This window comes from Copadichromis virginalis, linkage group LG5 (genome assembly GCF_057382275.1).
Source record: "Copadichromis virginalis isolate Kocher_CV1m ecotype Utaka linkage group LG5, C_Virginalis_male_GT1.1, whole genome shotgun sequence".
Taxonomy (NCBI): Eukaryota; Metazoa; Chordata; class Actinopteri; order Cichliformes; family Cichlidae; genus Copadichromis; species Copadichromis virginalis.
The window spans coordinates 32,389,583-32,405,680 of record NC_140622.1 but is presented as its reverse complement, the minus strand read 5'-3'; the positions used below and the strand labels follow the sequence as shown (position 1 = coordinate 32,405,680).

The window sequence follows — 16,098 nt, the reverse complement described above, 5'->3', positions numbered from 1 at the left end:
CAAGACCTCACACGTGTACTTTCTTTTTACATATTATTTCCTCCAGGAAGAACAGCAGTACAAGAAACTAACAGTGATGAGTCATTACACAAGCTCCCTCACATTATTATTTCCACTTTCCAAATAATTTTTTTTATACCAGAGTCACCTGGTACCAGGCATATGTGAAATTAATGCTGGCAGTTTTATTGGGAAAGAATAGATTTAATCATTACAAGTCCTCCTTTATATAAAAATTCAGAAGCGAGCGCCAAAGTTGCATGTAAGCATCCTAAAAGATAAAGCTTCCTTGCAATTTTAACCATAATCTTTAGAGAAAAAAACTGAAGTAAAATAATTATATTTAAAGCAAGTTATAATCCATATGCACCCACAATTTCTATTATTGTATAATTCATGTCGCATATTCAGAAGATTAATTCTCTGAACTTGCATGACAAGTTCTACAGCAGATCAAAGGTTTGCTGATAAATGTTATCAGAAATGACAGATGTTACAGGCTGAACACAGCCTTGTCCTATCATATTCTGACTGTCTGTGAAACTTCACTAATACCTACTCCTGTGAGTGCAGATTGATGTCTTTATGATTTTTTTATTTTTTTATTTTGGTGGCTTATATGGAGGAAGTCAATATGCACAAGATTCATAGCCCACACAATCCTTCTTTACTCCCATCTGCACAGCTCCAGAGTGACGTCAGTGCGTCGATTAGAGCTGTTTTTCCCCCCTCCTCTGCCATCTCTTCCTTTTTCCATGCCTAATCTGAACTTTTCATGAAACCTCTGCAATGTTGTATTCACTGGCTTGAAGATGGCTTTGAATAGCTGCAAACATTTTTTTTTAAAAAAAACCCCAGAAGAATCAAACTGGGAAAGCAAAGCAGTGATTTAGAATATTTACAGTTACTACACAATGTGTGTATATGAAAGCATAAAAAGGGCTTTTTCCTTTTAGGTTAAAGCACTGTCATGTATATTTGAGCCAATTTAGTAAGTAAAATGTTTCTCACAATATACTTTAATGTTAATTTTCCTCTATATTGCATTTTATCTTTGAGTCAATATAATTTATTGCTAATGCAATACAACTGTTTCTTCTTAAGATAATCTTGATATACTGTACATACTGTAACAAAAACGCAAGCTTAGATTTTGAGGTCACCATGACTTTGAATAATTCCATTTGTGTCAGATCACTAGCAGAAAGAAACAGAATGTTTGTATACAAAAGACTGTGCGCAGCAGTGTACATTTCAGCTGTCTTGCAATAAACTTTGGATGCTGATATGTTTCATGTATCATATACAATTCAGTTTCACAGCCCTAAATAAATAGACTGATGTTGGGACACAGTGACGGACCAATTGATATTACTCAGCACCTATGTTTGAACACGATAAGCAAAACCACATAATCCATATTAGCATGTAGGAAACGGTGGGAGGAGAATATTGTAAAAGTGCTGATAAAGCTTGCCAAGAAATCCCTCGTTATGCTGGCTGCTAAATTGAGAAACACAAGTTTCTGTAATAAAATGGGATTTTTAAAAGTTCTGGTAAAAGGACATATTATACTATTTGACAAAACTTTACTGCTTACTAAAGATCATGAACAGGAACGATATACTCCCTTTCTATGTAACCATTTGGGAGATCATTGGGAGAACATTGGGAGAAAATACAGACACTTTGCTTCTGTATTTTCTCTATCTCTGCAAACCACCAGCTGCTGAGGGAATCCGAGTTACTTCAAACTCCCACACAAGCCAAAGACATCAGCAAGCCAGCCTACATCTGTGTATGAAGGTCCACAAGGGTAGTAAAGAAAGTTACTGTGCTCTTTGAACTTCTTGCCCCAAGCCTTTACTTGTCTCCACTAATCAGAGCCATTTTCATTTGATCATTTTAACATCACTGCTTGAAAACACAAACGTATTTCAGCTATACAGGCAAAGGAAGGTTCATTTTTCCTCGATTCTGCCTCTTACCACTTTCCACGCCAGAGGCTGTCATGGTGGTAGTGGGGGAGGACAAATTTGTCATGATGGTTGCAGATTCTGTTGCATTATTTGAATTGCAGTAGACATTCATAAAAACTGTGGTCCACTCCTAGGGCCCGAGGCTACTAGGCAACAAGTCATCTTGGATGCAGACCCCATAGCTAAGATGCTAGCTGTAAATAAAATATGGTAATGGCTTCTCAGTGACTGGACTACTGCAAAAACCACACTTTAGCTTGTCCAAAATGTCAGACAGATGATTTTGGTTTCACCCCAAAAGCAGATAGCTGGTGTGTATGCTAATTCTCAAAATGTGTTGTTCTTACTCTCGTGCCACTGTTTCAGCCATTCTAGGGAATTGTGATATTGGCATAGATTTCTTTGAAAAAAACTCAAGGCCAGCATTTTTTTTTTTTTCAAAAACACCTGCACTTCAGTGTGAAAAGCAAATGCAAGCGTCATAGGAAACTGGTAAACCTCTTCAGCCATGCTGCTGGAAAACTTGAAGCATATAAGTGTTTGAGCCTTGTTAGATAAAAGCAAAAGTTTGCAGAGTCCATCTGTGAAATAGCACATTGTTCTCAGACTTTTATCAACACAACAATGTGGGAATTCTGTGTGCTCTAAGAGTTTTACAGTTATGTCTGAAAATCTGAAAAGCAGTGTCAGAAAACAATGCAGGAGTTACTTTAGATAATCATATCTTGCTGTGTGCAGATTTTGGATTTCTTACTTTCAGTGCATGGATATTTCATCATAAATTTTAGGAACAGAGCTTTTGAAATTTCATGAGACAAAAGATACCCAATGCTGAGGTGGAAGGCAAAAAAAACAGGTCTTCCTTTACAGATATAAATTCAAAATAAAGTTTATAGTTGATTAAGTTATAGTTAGGTACAGCTCAACTTAACCCGAACAATCCCTTAGTTATGCTGCTATATGCCCAGACAACCTTAAATGGCGCACTTAGCACATTCCCTCTGTTATAATTTTATAGTGCATGCTGTGATTATATATTTTTCCGTCTCTGTGCTCTTATATGTCTACTTTTTCTATATTTCTCCGGTGCCATATGTTTTTCTGTGGTTACTGACCTGATACACCTGCTGAATGGTTATTACTGCATTGACGTTGTTTGTTGTTTATCTGCGCTCCTCTTTTCTCTTTTCACCTTCCCCCCACCCCAACCGATGGAGGCAGATGGCCACCTTCCCCGAGCCTAGCTTTGTCTGAGGTTTCTTCCTGTTGAAAGGGTTGTTTTTTTTTCCTAACTGCTGTTGCCAAGTGCTCAAAGGGAATTGTTGGACTTCTCTCTAAACAATTGTTAAGCATTGTGCTTACAAAGTAAACAGCCCTGAAATGAATGTTAAGGTGAACTGGCACTATATTAATAAAACAGACTTTAACTGAACTGAAATATTTAATACATTTTCCATTTTTGTAATTGATTGAACTCACCAATTAGAGACAGAAGGTAGTGAAATAAAAACTCAAGTTTCCTACAAAATATGCATTTTGTTCTTGTTACTATTAGTTTTACACATGGCATTTGTGTTCATAGGTTCCAAAGTTTAGATTTTTTTTTTTCAGTACAGTTATTAGATGGAATCTGCCACCTTTTGATTAAATTGCTCATTGAAGTACTTCAGTAATTGAAGTACTTCAGTAAGTATGTTCAGCATGAGCTCACTAAGGGAGTCAAACCAGATAAAGCTGCATGCTATTGGGTCAAAATGACATGCACTCATATTTTTTTCTTCAAGCTGCTACTTTACAGCAATAGAATCAAATGGGCTATTTTGTATTTCCACAGCAATCTGGTTTAAGTGTATCTGCTAAAAGGCCCATACACTATTAGCAGTATATATAGTGTATATAAAATGATTTACACAGTCACACTGACTAGTCAAGCAAACAATAGCAAATGAAATGAAACAATGAAAATGGCTTCTAATCTGGGCATAATCATTTTATATAACTGCTGAGAGCTGCAGTGTGATGGAAAGCTTGGTGATTGTCAGATAGTTGCATGACAACAACCCATTTTCCAGGCCAAATCTCTCTTCACTTCCTGTGAGTCAAGACCAGCCATCAGTAGCAGGCAGTCACAGTGCGCCGGAAACCTATCTGAGATCCAGTGCTTGTTAAATCTGTTAACACTGCTATGATACACAATCTGCAAACCAGCCTTCACCACTGTGGTCTGAGACAACACATTCTCCTTGGTGCTTTAACAGAAGGCTTTAAAAGAAGCCGTTTTTAAAGAAATTACATCAAAAACTGATGACCTTCCCTCAGATTTTAAAACATAGCCTACAGGTCATGTCATAATTGCCACTTCACAGCCTGCTGTACTGACACAATTTTATATTGACTGAGTTTCTTTATTTTCATTGACAGCGACTCTATCAACTGAATCAGTATGTTTGATAGTGCTGTTTTAACCTATTTTTGATATTACACCGAATCCCTTTGACCCGTAACACATGAACATCAATTATTCTGCTCTTTTATCCTTGTAATTTTCCCGACTGAGTCTTCTGGTAACAAATCACTTGAGCCTGCCTGCCCCATTTCTGGATCTACATAAAATCAGAACATCTAGTACTTTACAGGAAAACCTGTGAACCTAAAAGCAGCTGTTCAGACATCAGCCTAAAACATTTTACAACAAATCTGTATTCAGCCAAGGGCACACAAGTAATGCACATATCAAATGTTTCTTTTATACACTTCTAACAGTCTATATAAAACTCAGAAGGAAGACGTAAAATTCATCGGACAGAAAAATGTCATAAACTGTGAGACTGCGCAAGATGTAGCTTTCAAAAAAGCCCTCACATCAGTATGGATTAAAATGATATTTATGATTTGTTTAGTAAGAAACTTCATCCTTAGTTTGATCTAAAAAGTTAAAACAGGAATGTGTTAAAGCATTAGAGACGATCTAATTTCTATTAGGAAATGGTCTAGGTCAGAAATGAATACTAAGCCAACTCTTTTTGTCTGGAAAAAAAACTTCAAAAGGCTGCAGTTTGATATACTTTCAGTTTTGAACACTGTTATCTCTAGTTCTTAATCTCTGAATGAAATTTCTGAGGCTCTGTGAAGTATTTTGTTCTTTCCTAAATGGCATTGTAATACAGACAGTAATACCATGTTGTACCAACCTATTTGAAAGTTCTTTCATTTTTAGATGGTGTCATAGGTGAGGTCAGTAGCTTAAGGGCAAAATAAATAAATGAATAAAATACACACACAAAAGTTGACCAATGTTCATCTCAGAAACAGCTGGTCTCGACTATCAGGTTTCTGAATGGTTAAACCCTGTAGTTATATAGTTTAACAATGTTATAACAAACTGGCTAACACCTGGTTCTTTAATGTTGTGTTTTTCCACTGAAAATAAAACAAAGAATTGGGAACATTTTTGTACCTTTACTACATGAGACACAACAGAAAAACATGTAGATACATACAGTATGCTTATGCATCACAGAGCACTAAGAGCCAGACTTCCTGTCAGTAATTCACTCACTCTTCTGCACCATGATTGCTTCTTGCTCAGGTTTTAGAAAGATGAAAAAGTCAGTACCACCAAGACCAGAAAAATAAAACAGCTTTTTGGCAACACTTTGGAGTTGAAGGACACAAGCAAGCAAACATGCTAGCGCTAAGAGCAGTGATGTTAACACCTCAAAATGAAACTCACTGACATGCTTTAGCTTTGTTATACTTAGTACTCTAACGAGTACGATTTTAGTTACATGTTAACAAGAAACAAACAGATTTATATTATTTATGAGACTGCCAGATTTTTATTATAATGACTTACCTAACATGCTAGGTCTGCAATTCAAGCAAACTAATCAATTTTTAAATTACTTTTTAAAAAAAAGCAACATGTTACTGTTAAAATTTTGCCTCTCTTTGCTGTTTCTTTAGCTGTCACAAAACAAAATAGGAAATTCCCAGTGTAATCCGTTCTATCTACTCCATGAAGTGTAACTTACTCAAAGTCTGATTACATCTAGGTAGCTTAGGAAAAAAAACAAACAAACAAACAAACAAAAACAGTAGAGTAGTAGAATTTTTTCTGTGGTGAAAGTATTTTCATCATTTTGAAGGCTTTTGTAGATGAAAAGGACAGGAATGACAACAGCTGTACTTCAAATTTGATCAAGGATACCTCCAAACTTGGCACAGCAGCCCCACAACAGGCAGGGGGAATTATTTTGTTGCTACAGTAAACCACTGAGGCAGCTTTTAGTTTTGCTACAACCTCAACTTTGAAGAAAGGGAAGAAGATTTCTGCTGCTTATGAAGTGGAGTAGATTCTGCGAGTATTATTGGAATCATTGGAAATGTGGCCTGTGAGAAGTACATTTTTCTTGATGCAAACGTTTTCTCGGTACAGAAGATGCCATTCATTCAACATAATCAACAAATCATTTTTTTGTCCATGAAAAGTGCCTCAAGACTAATAAGAAGGAAATATCTAAACAAATTAACAGAATAAGTAATAAAATAAACACTAATAGAAACAGTAAATGTGAATTATATTAAAGAAGAAAAAATCGTAAAGAAAGAAGTATCTCTTGGATACTTTAACTGGATCCAAGAGTAGGATAGTTTAAGTGTTTTTAAGGATTAAAGCAGAGCCCAGCTCTCTTATATCTTTGGAGAGGCAATGCCACAGTTTCCAGACATAAATGAAAAATTATGTCTCCAGTCTTATTTTGTTGGATTTTGGGTAGCTTGAAAGCTACGGGATCTACTAGCTTGTAAAAGGACATCATGCATCTTTGAGGTAGGCTGGTTTTACAATGTTGGGAAGAGTAGAATACGGGTTCACTCTTCTTTCCTTTTTTTATCATTTAAAGTCTAACCATAGAATCCTCAATGAGTTACTTTTTTTTCAGTGGACTTTTAAGAAAGACTAGTCAAAAATTCATTTCATTGATGAAAGCATGATTTTGAATTTCAATATCTTGCTTAGTCTGGAATGCACACACTTTGATCATTTTTCGCAGCTGTACAAATACCACATATTTTACTTATACAGGGCGAAAAACCTAGGACAGAGTCTAAAATAGTTTTTTGAGATATTGCATCGTTTTGGCTTTTGGGCCTACTTATAGAATTTCTCTCCTGTACTCATTTAGTTTCAGAAAGTTATTACTCATCCATTTATTTATTGCCGACAGGCAGTCAATGAGGGAGCTTAAGGCTAGGATTATACTCTCTTGCAGACACACATATGGACAGCTGTAGACACCACAGAGGCATAGGTTATCTTATTATACAGTTTTTCTAGTCCACTTTGAGGACACATGCACAGATTGTAACCTTGTAGTGAAGTGGCTGAGCAGAAAAGTTTGTTCAGTCAGACAAATGCACACACATCCCCTGTGTCAAATGTTGCACTTAAATCTAAGAGAACCTTAACCAAGCCCTTTCTAGCACTATGCCTCAGGTTACTGAAAGTCTTTATGAGTGCAGTCACTGTGCTACAATTAGCTCTGAAACCTGATTGAACTTTTTTCTTTCTAATGTAGAAATCTGCTAGAAATAGGTTTTTATAATATATTTCTCAGTAATAGAATTTTTGGCATCGGCCTGTAATCATTTAGGATTCCAAAGTCTAGATTTGGCTTCTTCAACAGAAATTTCACAACAGTGGTTTTGAACACCTCGGGGCAAATTCCCATTTCAAGGAATATGCTAATGATTTTCTGGACAGATTTCAAGATACTATTGAAAATCCTTTCTCATTGGAGAGGGTATAGATCAAGGCAGGTAGCATCTTATAAAGTTCTGAGGTTGAAAAGGTACTTTTTTTATACATAAAGTAATTGGTTCTCTTTGCTTAGCAAAGTTTTATATCTGACTTTTAAAAAAAAAACAATCCTTGGGATGGTAGCAGCAAACTATTATTAGCTATTGACAATAGTCTAATTGTTGTTTGTTAGCCTTGACAGCCAGGGTAGCCTTGCTTTAAGGCCATAGTTCATAACACAAGGAAAAATGTGTTATGCAATACAGCAGCATATGTGATAAAACAATGTATGCTGGGATATCACACTTCACACAGTGCACTCTATTCCGTAGCTCTATGGCGGCATAAAATATGCATTACAAAGTAACTCTTCAAAAATAAGAATCCAGACATAGACTATGTAGCCTGCTCTTCATACCGTGAATTTGCAACATGGTTAAAAACAAACAAACAAAAAAACAAATGCTTGAACTATTAAATTTTACTAAGGTTAGCTTGTAGGTGCAAGCTAGGTGTAGTAGAACTGTAGCAGACTCTGAAACACGTGTAACAGACAGGAGTGGTGCATGGACTAAATGACCAATACTGTTTTTATTTGTTAGTCATATGAGACAGAAGATTGGAGAGGACAGAGCCTTTCAATCTGTGACAATTACACTTTGCTTCCCATTCCAACCTTGTTTAGTTGTCTCTCTGTCATCTTTAAAAAAAAAAGCACTTAGAATAGAAAAAACATTTTGTTTTGTTTGTTTGTGTGTTTTTTGTTTAACCAGGCTTTCTATTGAGATTCTTATTGTCTGATTTTTTCACTGTCTATTTTATTTTATTCTTGTTTAACTTAATTCTACATTTTAACTTTGTTTTGAAATACTATTAACTGACTTTGTTTTACAGCACTTTTTGACTAAATATCAGTGAAAAATGTATATAAATAGAGAAAGAGACAGAGAGAGGTGTGTGTGTGTGTGTGTGTGTGTGTGTGTGTGTGTGTGTGTGTGTAAGCGTGTGTGTGTGTAAGCGTGTGTGTGTGTGTGTGTGTGTGTGTGTGTCAGTGTCAATCAATTTAGTTTCAACAATACAAATAAAAACCAGAAAACCAGCATGACCATAAGTCAGTACAACCATATTCTTGCTATTTATTAAAATTAAATTCTGCCTTTTGCTGTTGACACGGTTAACAATATTAACACCTTCATGTAACATTTCTCCTAAGCGATATAATAAAACCCCAAAAGAAAAACCCATTTCAAATAAGTATGATTCCATTCCTGAAGTACCCTACTTGCAGCGCAGAACCTTTGTGCAGTTCACCCTCATCTGAGCAAACACCTGAGGCTTTTAAACATCTAAGAATATGTTAAGCCCAAATGGCTCATAATGATTTCCTATACGTCTGCAAAGGTCAGAACACTTTAAAATAACAAAATCCTCAGCTATGCAAGAAAGGTTAACATCTTGGTTTGTACAGCATGCTGCTGCTGTGATGTTGTAGCCAAGGGTGAACTCTCCTCTGAAGCCCTTCAAACACCACCGTGCTAGCACTGACTCTGAGCCTATAACTCCAGCCGAATGAGCAGGGTTATACTTTGCTTCTTCAGTAAGGAAAAAAAAGAGTGCTTATAGTTCTGTTTTTTAGTGCAAGCTCTCCATGATAAATATCCATGCAGAAGGCAAAAAAGCCTTTGACAAATGCCACTGGGTCCATAGGTGTGACAAGCAATATCAAAACAATAAAGGGACATGTTTAAATGTCAGGGCAGATTCTTATCTGCAGCACATATTTGAATGTGTTTTTCCTAAATTCCAGTGCAACATCCTAGTCCCATCACCACTCCACTCTCTGCCCTAAAAAGACAATCCTATTGCTCACAGCTTTAGCATTCTGTAAAACATAGCTTATATATATTGGTTAACATTCAGGATTCGCGTAAAATATCATCAGTGCTGTGTTCTCATCCCCCAACATCGAAACACATCAACGGAGGATAAAAACACGCGACAATGATGCCACCGCTGTGCCGTGCAGACCGCGCTGAAGGCGGAAATCTGCATTAAAAGACGCACTTCAATGTTTTTCAGCGCATCAACTTTAATATCTGTTGAGCTCAGGCGCTATCTGGTGTGCAAAACCCACGATCAACAAACGCCTTGGAGTGCGCTTCAGCATTGGAGCTATACTTGTGCGGTACTCAGAAGTAGGTGCTGTCATGCAAGCTGGTCGTGATAGTCGATGCAGATGAATTAAGACTAACTACATAACTAGGCCTACTGCTACCGTTCTTCTTCCGTTTCCATTTAGTACATAGACACGCACACCGCACATCTTGCAGCCTGAACTGAATCCGACCATTATTCGTTGGTTTCACTCTTCCACGACTTGGTTAGTCAGTAGGGTGAAAGTTGGCATGTGGCGAGAATGGTACCGATCGCCTCCACCCGGCTGTCCTGTTAATGGTCAGTTAGTAGTCCTGATTCGCTGTCACATAACGAATGCCTCAACTCACTGACAGTTCGGATATTGTTAGACCCCACGCATAGATCGGAAAGCTGTGAGAGGTTCCCACTGCGTGAAAATGGCATGAAAGGGTCACACTTACCGACGGCTAAATCCAGTAGATCTGCGCACAAAAGCAAGTACAATGAGAAGACGGTCATCTTTCCCTTATTTTGCAATAAATCCCAAACTCCATCTGCGTTTACATGCCCTCCAGGTTTCGGCTGTGTAATCCCCACCATTCCAGAGGTATGCGATTCAAAGGTGCCCCCAAACTATTCATGATGCAGCTCAAGTCTAAGTGGAGAATTCGGAGAAGTTGAAAATGAATGCAGCATTCAGAGCAGTCATAAACGAGCATCACATCAAAAAAAAAAATGACTCACTGGGTGCGCTTATAGAACAAGCGGAATGTTTTTCCCCCCCTCACAGTTTAAACAATAGGGAGCTGCGCTTAGCCGCGCAGAAGAGATAGGCTGTGGAAAAAACGGAGCGGTTTGGATGAAAATGTCTCTCTCTCTCTCTCTCTCTCTCTCTCTCTCTCTCTCCCTCTCTCTCCTCCCGCCCTCCCCCTCCAGACAGACGCACAGTCATTCCTGATCACTCGCTCTTTTATTTCACACAATTTTCCTTAATCCTACCCTGGATTCAGACCCCTCTAATTCTGCCCATTAAGCCGATTTACTTCCGTTGGATTTTTCTTTTTATAAAAAAAAAAAACATTTGTAGAGATCCTTGTGCTCCGTATAGTATATAGCGTACAAGAATATGCATAGGTTACGTATAAATGCACTTCCTAGTCATCTAGTTGATGAGTTAATTATCAGGAAAACATGTTTCTTTTCTACCCAGTGTTATGCATCAAAAAGTAAACCGTTAATCAAGTGAAAGGACCATTACATGATGTATTAAATCTTGTTATTGTCATACACTCTTACTATGTGGGTGCTCACGATTAGTGCTCAAAATCCCACTTACTGGAGAAGATAATAAGTGTACATATTAAGAGTATTTTGCTGGAGCAAATCCACAAAGATGTATTTGAGTTTAATAAGTGCCTGTTTTATTGAACTGGCCTGACTGGTAAAAGTTGCCGTTCTCTCTCAAATTGTCTGCAATCATTTGTATCATTAGGGAACATCTGTCATGCAAGCAGCAGTTCCTGTGCTATTTTTTTTTTAATACTTTGACATTACCGACATCAAAAAGCATATCGCTTTTACCAAAACTGCATGCTTTGGTATGGTACAAACTATAACAATGATACCTTGATTAGCATTTCCTTCCTGTCATAGAGCTGGATCAGTTTTACAGCTAATTTTGAAAATAAGATGAAGACTGAAGAATCTGGTATTTTCTAAGATTTTGATCATTTCCAAAAATCATTAGACATGCTCAAGAGTGAGTTCACTGCAAGTACATACTCCAAGATTTGGAAAAGTTTGACGAGTGCCTCAGGCTGTGCCATTCTTGTCAGCATCACCTTAGCATGGTCAGTTTTGGTTTTCTGTTTTACTCCGAAAGGATGTTTCTGACAATACAACCTTTTGTGAAATGGTCCTCTGGGTTTTCATTCAAAGTGCAGGCAACAAGTTATTAGGGAAGACAGCCACCATCATGGCAGATCCATTCTTCAAAAAAATATGAATGCAGTTGAATAAAGTCATTGGTTTCCCATTTTCTGCAAAGCCGACTCAATATATCAAGACAATATATTTTTATTGATCTGTGCAGCAGCGAAACAGTAAGACCTTTACCAATGCAGGAACCCCAGTAAAGGTGTGTTCTAGAAGGCATAGGCTTAGTGGTAGATACACTTTTATTATTACAACCTACAAAGCACTAGGTAGGAATACTAACTTATGCATGTACACTCAATGGCCACTTTATTAGATACACCTTGCTAGTACTGGGTTTGACTCTGTCCTGCCTTCAGAACGACCTTAATTCCTTGTGGCATAGATTCAATTTTGTTTTGTTATGGTCCACATTGAAATGATAGCATCACGTGGTGACTGCAGATTTGTCAGCTCGACATCAGCCATGGAAATCTCCTGTTGCACCACATCTCCAAGTTTCTCTATTGGACTAAAATCTGGAGACTCTGTGTGAAAATTCCAGTATATCAGCAGTTTCACAAACATTCAGAATATCCAACAACCTTAGCACATTTAAAGTTACTTAGATTATCTTTCTTCCCCATTCTGGTGCTTGGTTTGAACTTTAGCAGTTCAGCTTGACCATGTCTACATGCTTAAATGCACTGAGCTGCTCTCATGTGACTGGTTGATTAAGTCTGTTCTTCACCTGTCCTTACATCTCTGATCTGCTATAAATGTGGTGGGTGTATGGCTGGAGACTAGTAATACAATCAATGCAGTGCTGAGTTTGTAGTTTTTGAGATATGTGGTGGTCTCATTTTTATCAATTTGACTTCATAATAATCCTAGTGGTTAAAATGTTTTTTTTAAAAAACAAAAAAACGTTAATTGACTCTTTTATTTAACTTCACTGATGTTAACATGCCTGTTACAGCAGACACTGCACCAGTATATTCAAACACCTATGAACATGCAAATGAAGAGCTAGGCACCGTCCCACAGTGCTACCCCTCACTGCTCGTAGGATAGAGAGGAGGCTGGAGGGTTTCTTGGTTAAGGTCTGCAGCACAAATGCACTATCACACATCTCTAGAGGGCAGTGTCAACAACAATTTATTGGGGTAACAGAGCTGAACGTATTGCTGTCTATATGGCATCTAACCCTACATACAAAGAGGGGTCTTTACTCTCTGTATGTAGGGTTTCAAGAGTCCAAATTCTGTCCACATGCTTTGTTCAGTCATTGACTCTTAAACTGGTCTTTAGTCTTTTATTTGGGATCTGAGAAATTGAGAGGAAGAGGAAACCCGACACAGATAGACTTGACTTCATTAATGACGATTGTCCTGAATCCTCTTGCCTTTCCAGTTATCGTTTAGGACTTGCTCACCCCAAATTAAACATTAACAATTCTGTCTGTTGACTGCCAAAGGGTGTGTCAAACAGTCAGCAGCTGCTTATTGAATACACATTATTAGAGTTTAAATCTGTTAATTCCAATAAATTAAAGAAATAATATTCAGTTTTGAGTGACACTGTTCAATTGGCCTATAGTATAACATATTTTTTTGTATTGTATTGTATCTTTATTTGTTTCAGACATATAAAACAAAAAACAATATATACACACTACATATATTTTCATTTACAGATACGAATATATATGTAGATATACACACACACACACGTATGTGTTCAGATAAACAAAAAATATATAATGAAATAAAACAAAATCGTCTGACATAATGTAACAATGTTTGGTCTGAAAAGGAGTAGGAAGAAGTATGAACATACTTATTAATTCCTACCCCTGCTCAACATCTTATTGATCCCACATAATTCACCTAATTCCCATCATCACATACTCCACACGATACACGAGGAGAACCTATATAAACTTGGCTACCGTGACTGATATAATTTGGATATAATTTGATATTTTTATACATACAATGGGTGATCATCTTTATCGGTATCATATTCTTCCAAAATCAGTTTTCGAAGTATTTTCATGAACTTACTAATTCCTGAGCATTGCTGTAGATCTATAGTAAAACTATTCCACAGTTTTACCCCATAAATAGTGACACAAAAGGTTTTAACCTTTGACCGTGCTTTAAGAATCCTTAGATTCAATTTCCCCCTCAATTCATAGTCTCCTTCTCTGTCATAGAACATCCTCTGTATATTTCCTGGTAACATATTGTATCTGGCCTTGTACATAATTTTTGCAGTTTTATATTTTATAAGATCCATAAACTTCAGTATTTTTAATTTCAAAAACATGATGTTAGTATGGTCTCTAAATCCTGCTTTATTAATCATCCTGATTGCTTTTTTTTGAATTTTACATATTGGTTGAAGTGCAGTTTTATATGTGTTTCCCCAAATTTCCACACAGTATTCCAAATATGGCAATATAAGTGAACAATAAAGTACCCGGAGTGATTTGGAAGGCAAAAAATATTTAACTTTACTTAGTACGGAGATGCTTCTTGACAGTTTGGCTTGTATATGCTTTATGTGAGGTTTCCAGCAGATTTTGTTATCTATTATCACACCCAGAAATTTTGTATCCGAAACTTGCTCTATTTCAACATTGTTTACTAATAATTTTGCTCCTGCATCTTTTTTACAATTTCCGAATAACATAAATGTAGTTTTTTCCAAATTTAATGATAGCTTATTTCTATCAAACCATGTTTTCAGTTTAATCATTTCTTGTGTGACAATTTCCAAAAGCTGATGTAAGTTCTCTCCAGCACAAAAAATATTTGTATCATCTGCAAATAGAATAAACTGTAGTATATCTGATGTTCTGCATATATCATTGATATAGAGGATAAACAGCTTTGGTCCCAATACTGACCCCTGCGGAACTCCACAAACAATGTCCATACACTCTGATTGATATTCCCCAATTTTCACAAATTGCTGCCTGTCTCTCAAATAACTCTTTACCCATTCTAACACCACTCCTCTAATGCCGTAGTACTCCAGTTTATCAAGTAATATGTCATGATTAATTGTGTCAAAAGCTTTTTTTAGGTCAATGAATACACTAACTATACATTGTCTTTTATCTATATTGTTGGTGATATTTTCGATCAGTTCCATTAATGCCAATGATGTTGATCTATTTGATCTGAAACCATACTGACTATCCGTTATTATTTTGTGTTTATCTATAAATTTGTCAAGTCTATTACTAAAGACTTTTTCCAGTATTTTTGAAAATTGAGAAAGTAGAGAGACAGGCCTATAATTTGTGAATTGGTGTCTGTCACCATTTTTAAACAGTGGTGTTACTTTAGCTGTTTTCATTTGTTTTGGGAATGCACCAGTTTGTAAGGACAAATTGCAAATGTGTGTTAAGGGTTTGGAAATGCCCTCTATCACTCTCTTAACGATTTCCATATCAATGTCGTCAGAGTCTGTAGAGTTTTTTGTTTGTGATTTCCCAACAATATCAATGATTTCCATTTCTTCCACCACCGTTAAGAACATTGAATGAGGATTGCGGTCAATGAGTCTAGTTTCTTTCTCTACAGAATCTGTTATATCAGGAATTGTTTCAGCCAAGTCTGGCCCAACACTTACAAAGAATTTATTGAACTCATTTACCACATCTCTCATATTAGTAATATTTCTATCATTATTTGCGAAATACGAAGGATAGTCTGCCTGCCCCGAGCCCTTTTTGATGATGGTATTTAATGTTTTCCAGATCCCTTTAATATTATTTTTATTCATAATCAGTAATTTTTCATAGTATTCCTTTTTACATGACCTTAAAATACTCGTTAATTTATTTTTATATTTCTTGTATTTATTTTCAGCTTCTGTGCTTCTGTTCATTATAAATTCTCTGTATAAGGTATTTTTCTTCTTACATGCATTTTGCAATCCTTTTGTAATCCATGGGCACTCTGCATATTTTTGTTTTTTACTATATTTCTTTACTGGGCAATGACTATTATATAACAGTTTAAATTTTCCTAAAAAAATCTCATAAGCTTTATCAATATTTTTTTCCTTATACAGCATCTCCCATTCTTGCTTGAGTAAATCACTTTTGAATGCGTTTATTGACTCTTCTGTTCTCACTCGTTTGTATTTTATTGTGTTTTGCTGTTTAACCTTCCTGTAATTGCTGTTATACACTATAAAAACAGGTAGATGATCACTGATGTCATTAATTAGGAGACCACTTATGGTTCTATT

At 36.5% G+C, this 16,098-nt stretch overlaps 1 protein-coding gene across 2 annotated transcripts in view; it reads right to left on the bottom strand.

Annotated features, from left to right (window-relative positions):
- Positions 1-10,773, bottom strand: part of igsf21a (immunoglobin superfamily, member 21a) — a 192,958-nt gene extending 182,185 nt beyond the window's left edge. Inside the window, exons 1-2 of one of the 2 annotated variants that reach the window (XM_085457377.1) lie at positions 10,660-10,773; positions 10,377-10,570 (exon numbers count right to left, since the gene is read on the bottom strand). In XM_085457377.1, coding sequence (XP_085313503.1) covers positions 10,377-10,515 — 139 coding nt within the window. In that variant the 5' untranslated portion in view covers positions 10,516-10,570; positions 10,660-10,773. Of the gene's footprint in view, positions 1-10,376 lie in introns of both variants that reach the window. The other variant, XM_085457379.1, reaches the window with a different exon arrangement.
- Positions 10,774-16,098: the final 5,325 nt, after the last annotated feature.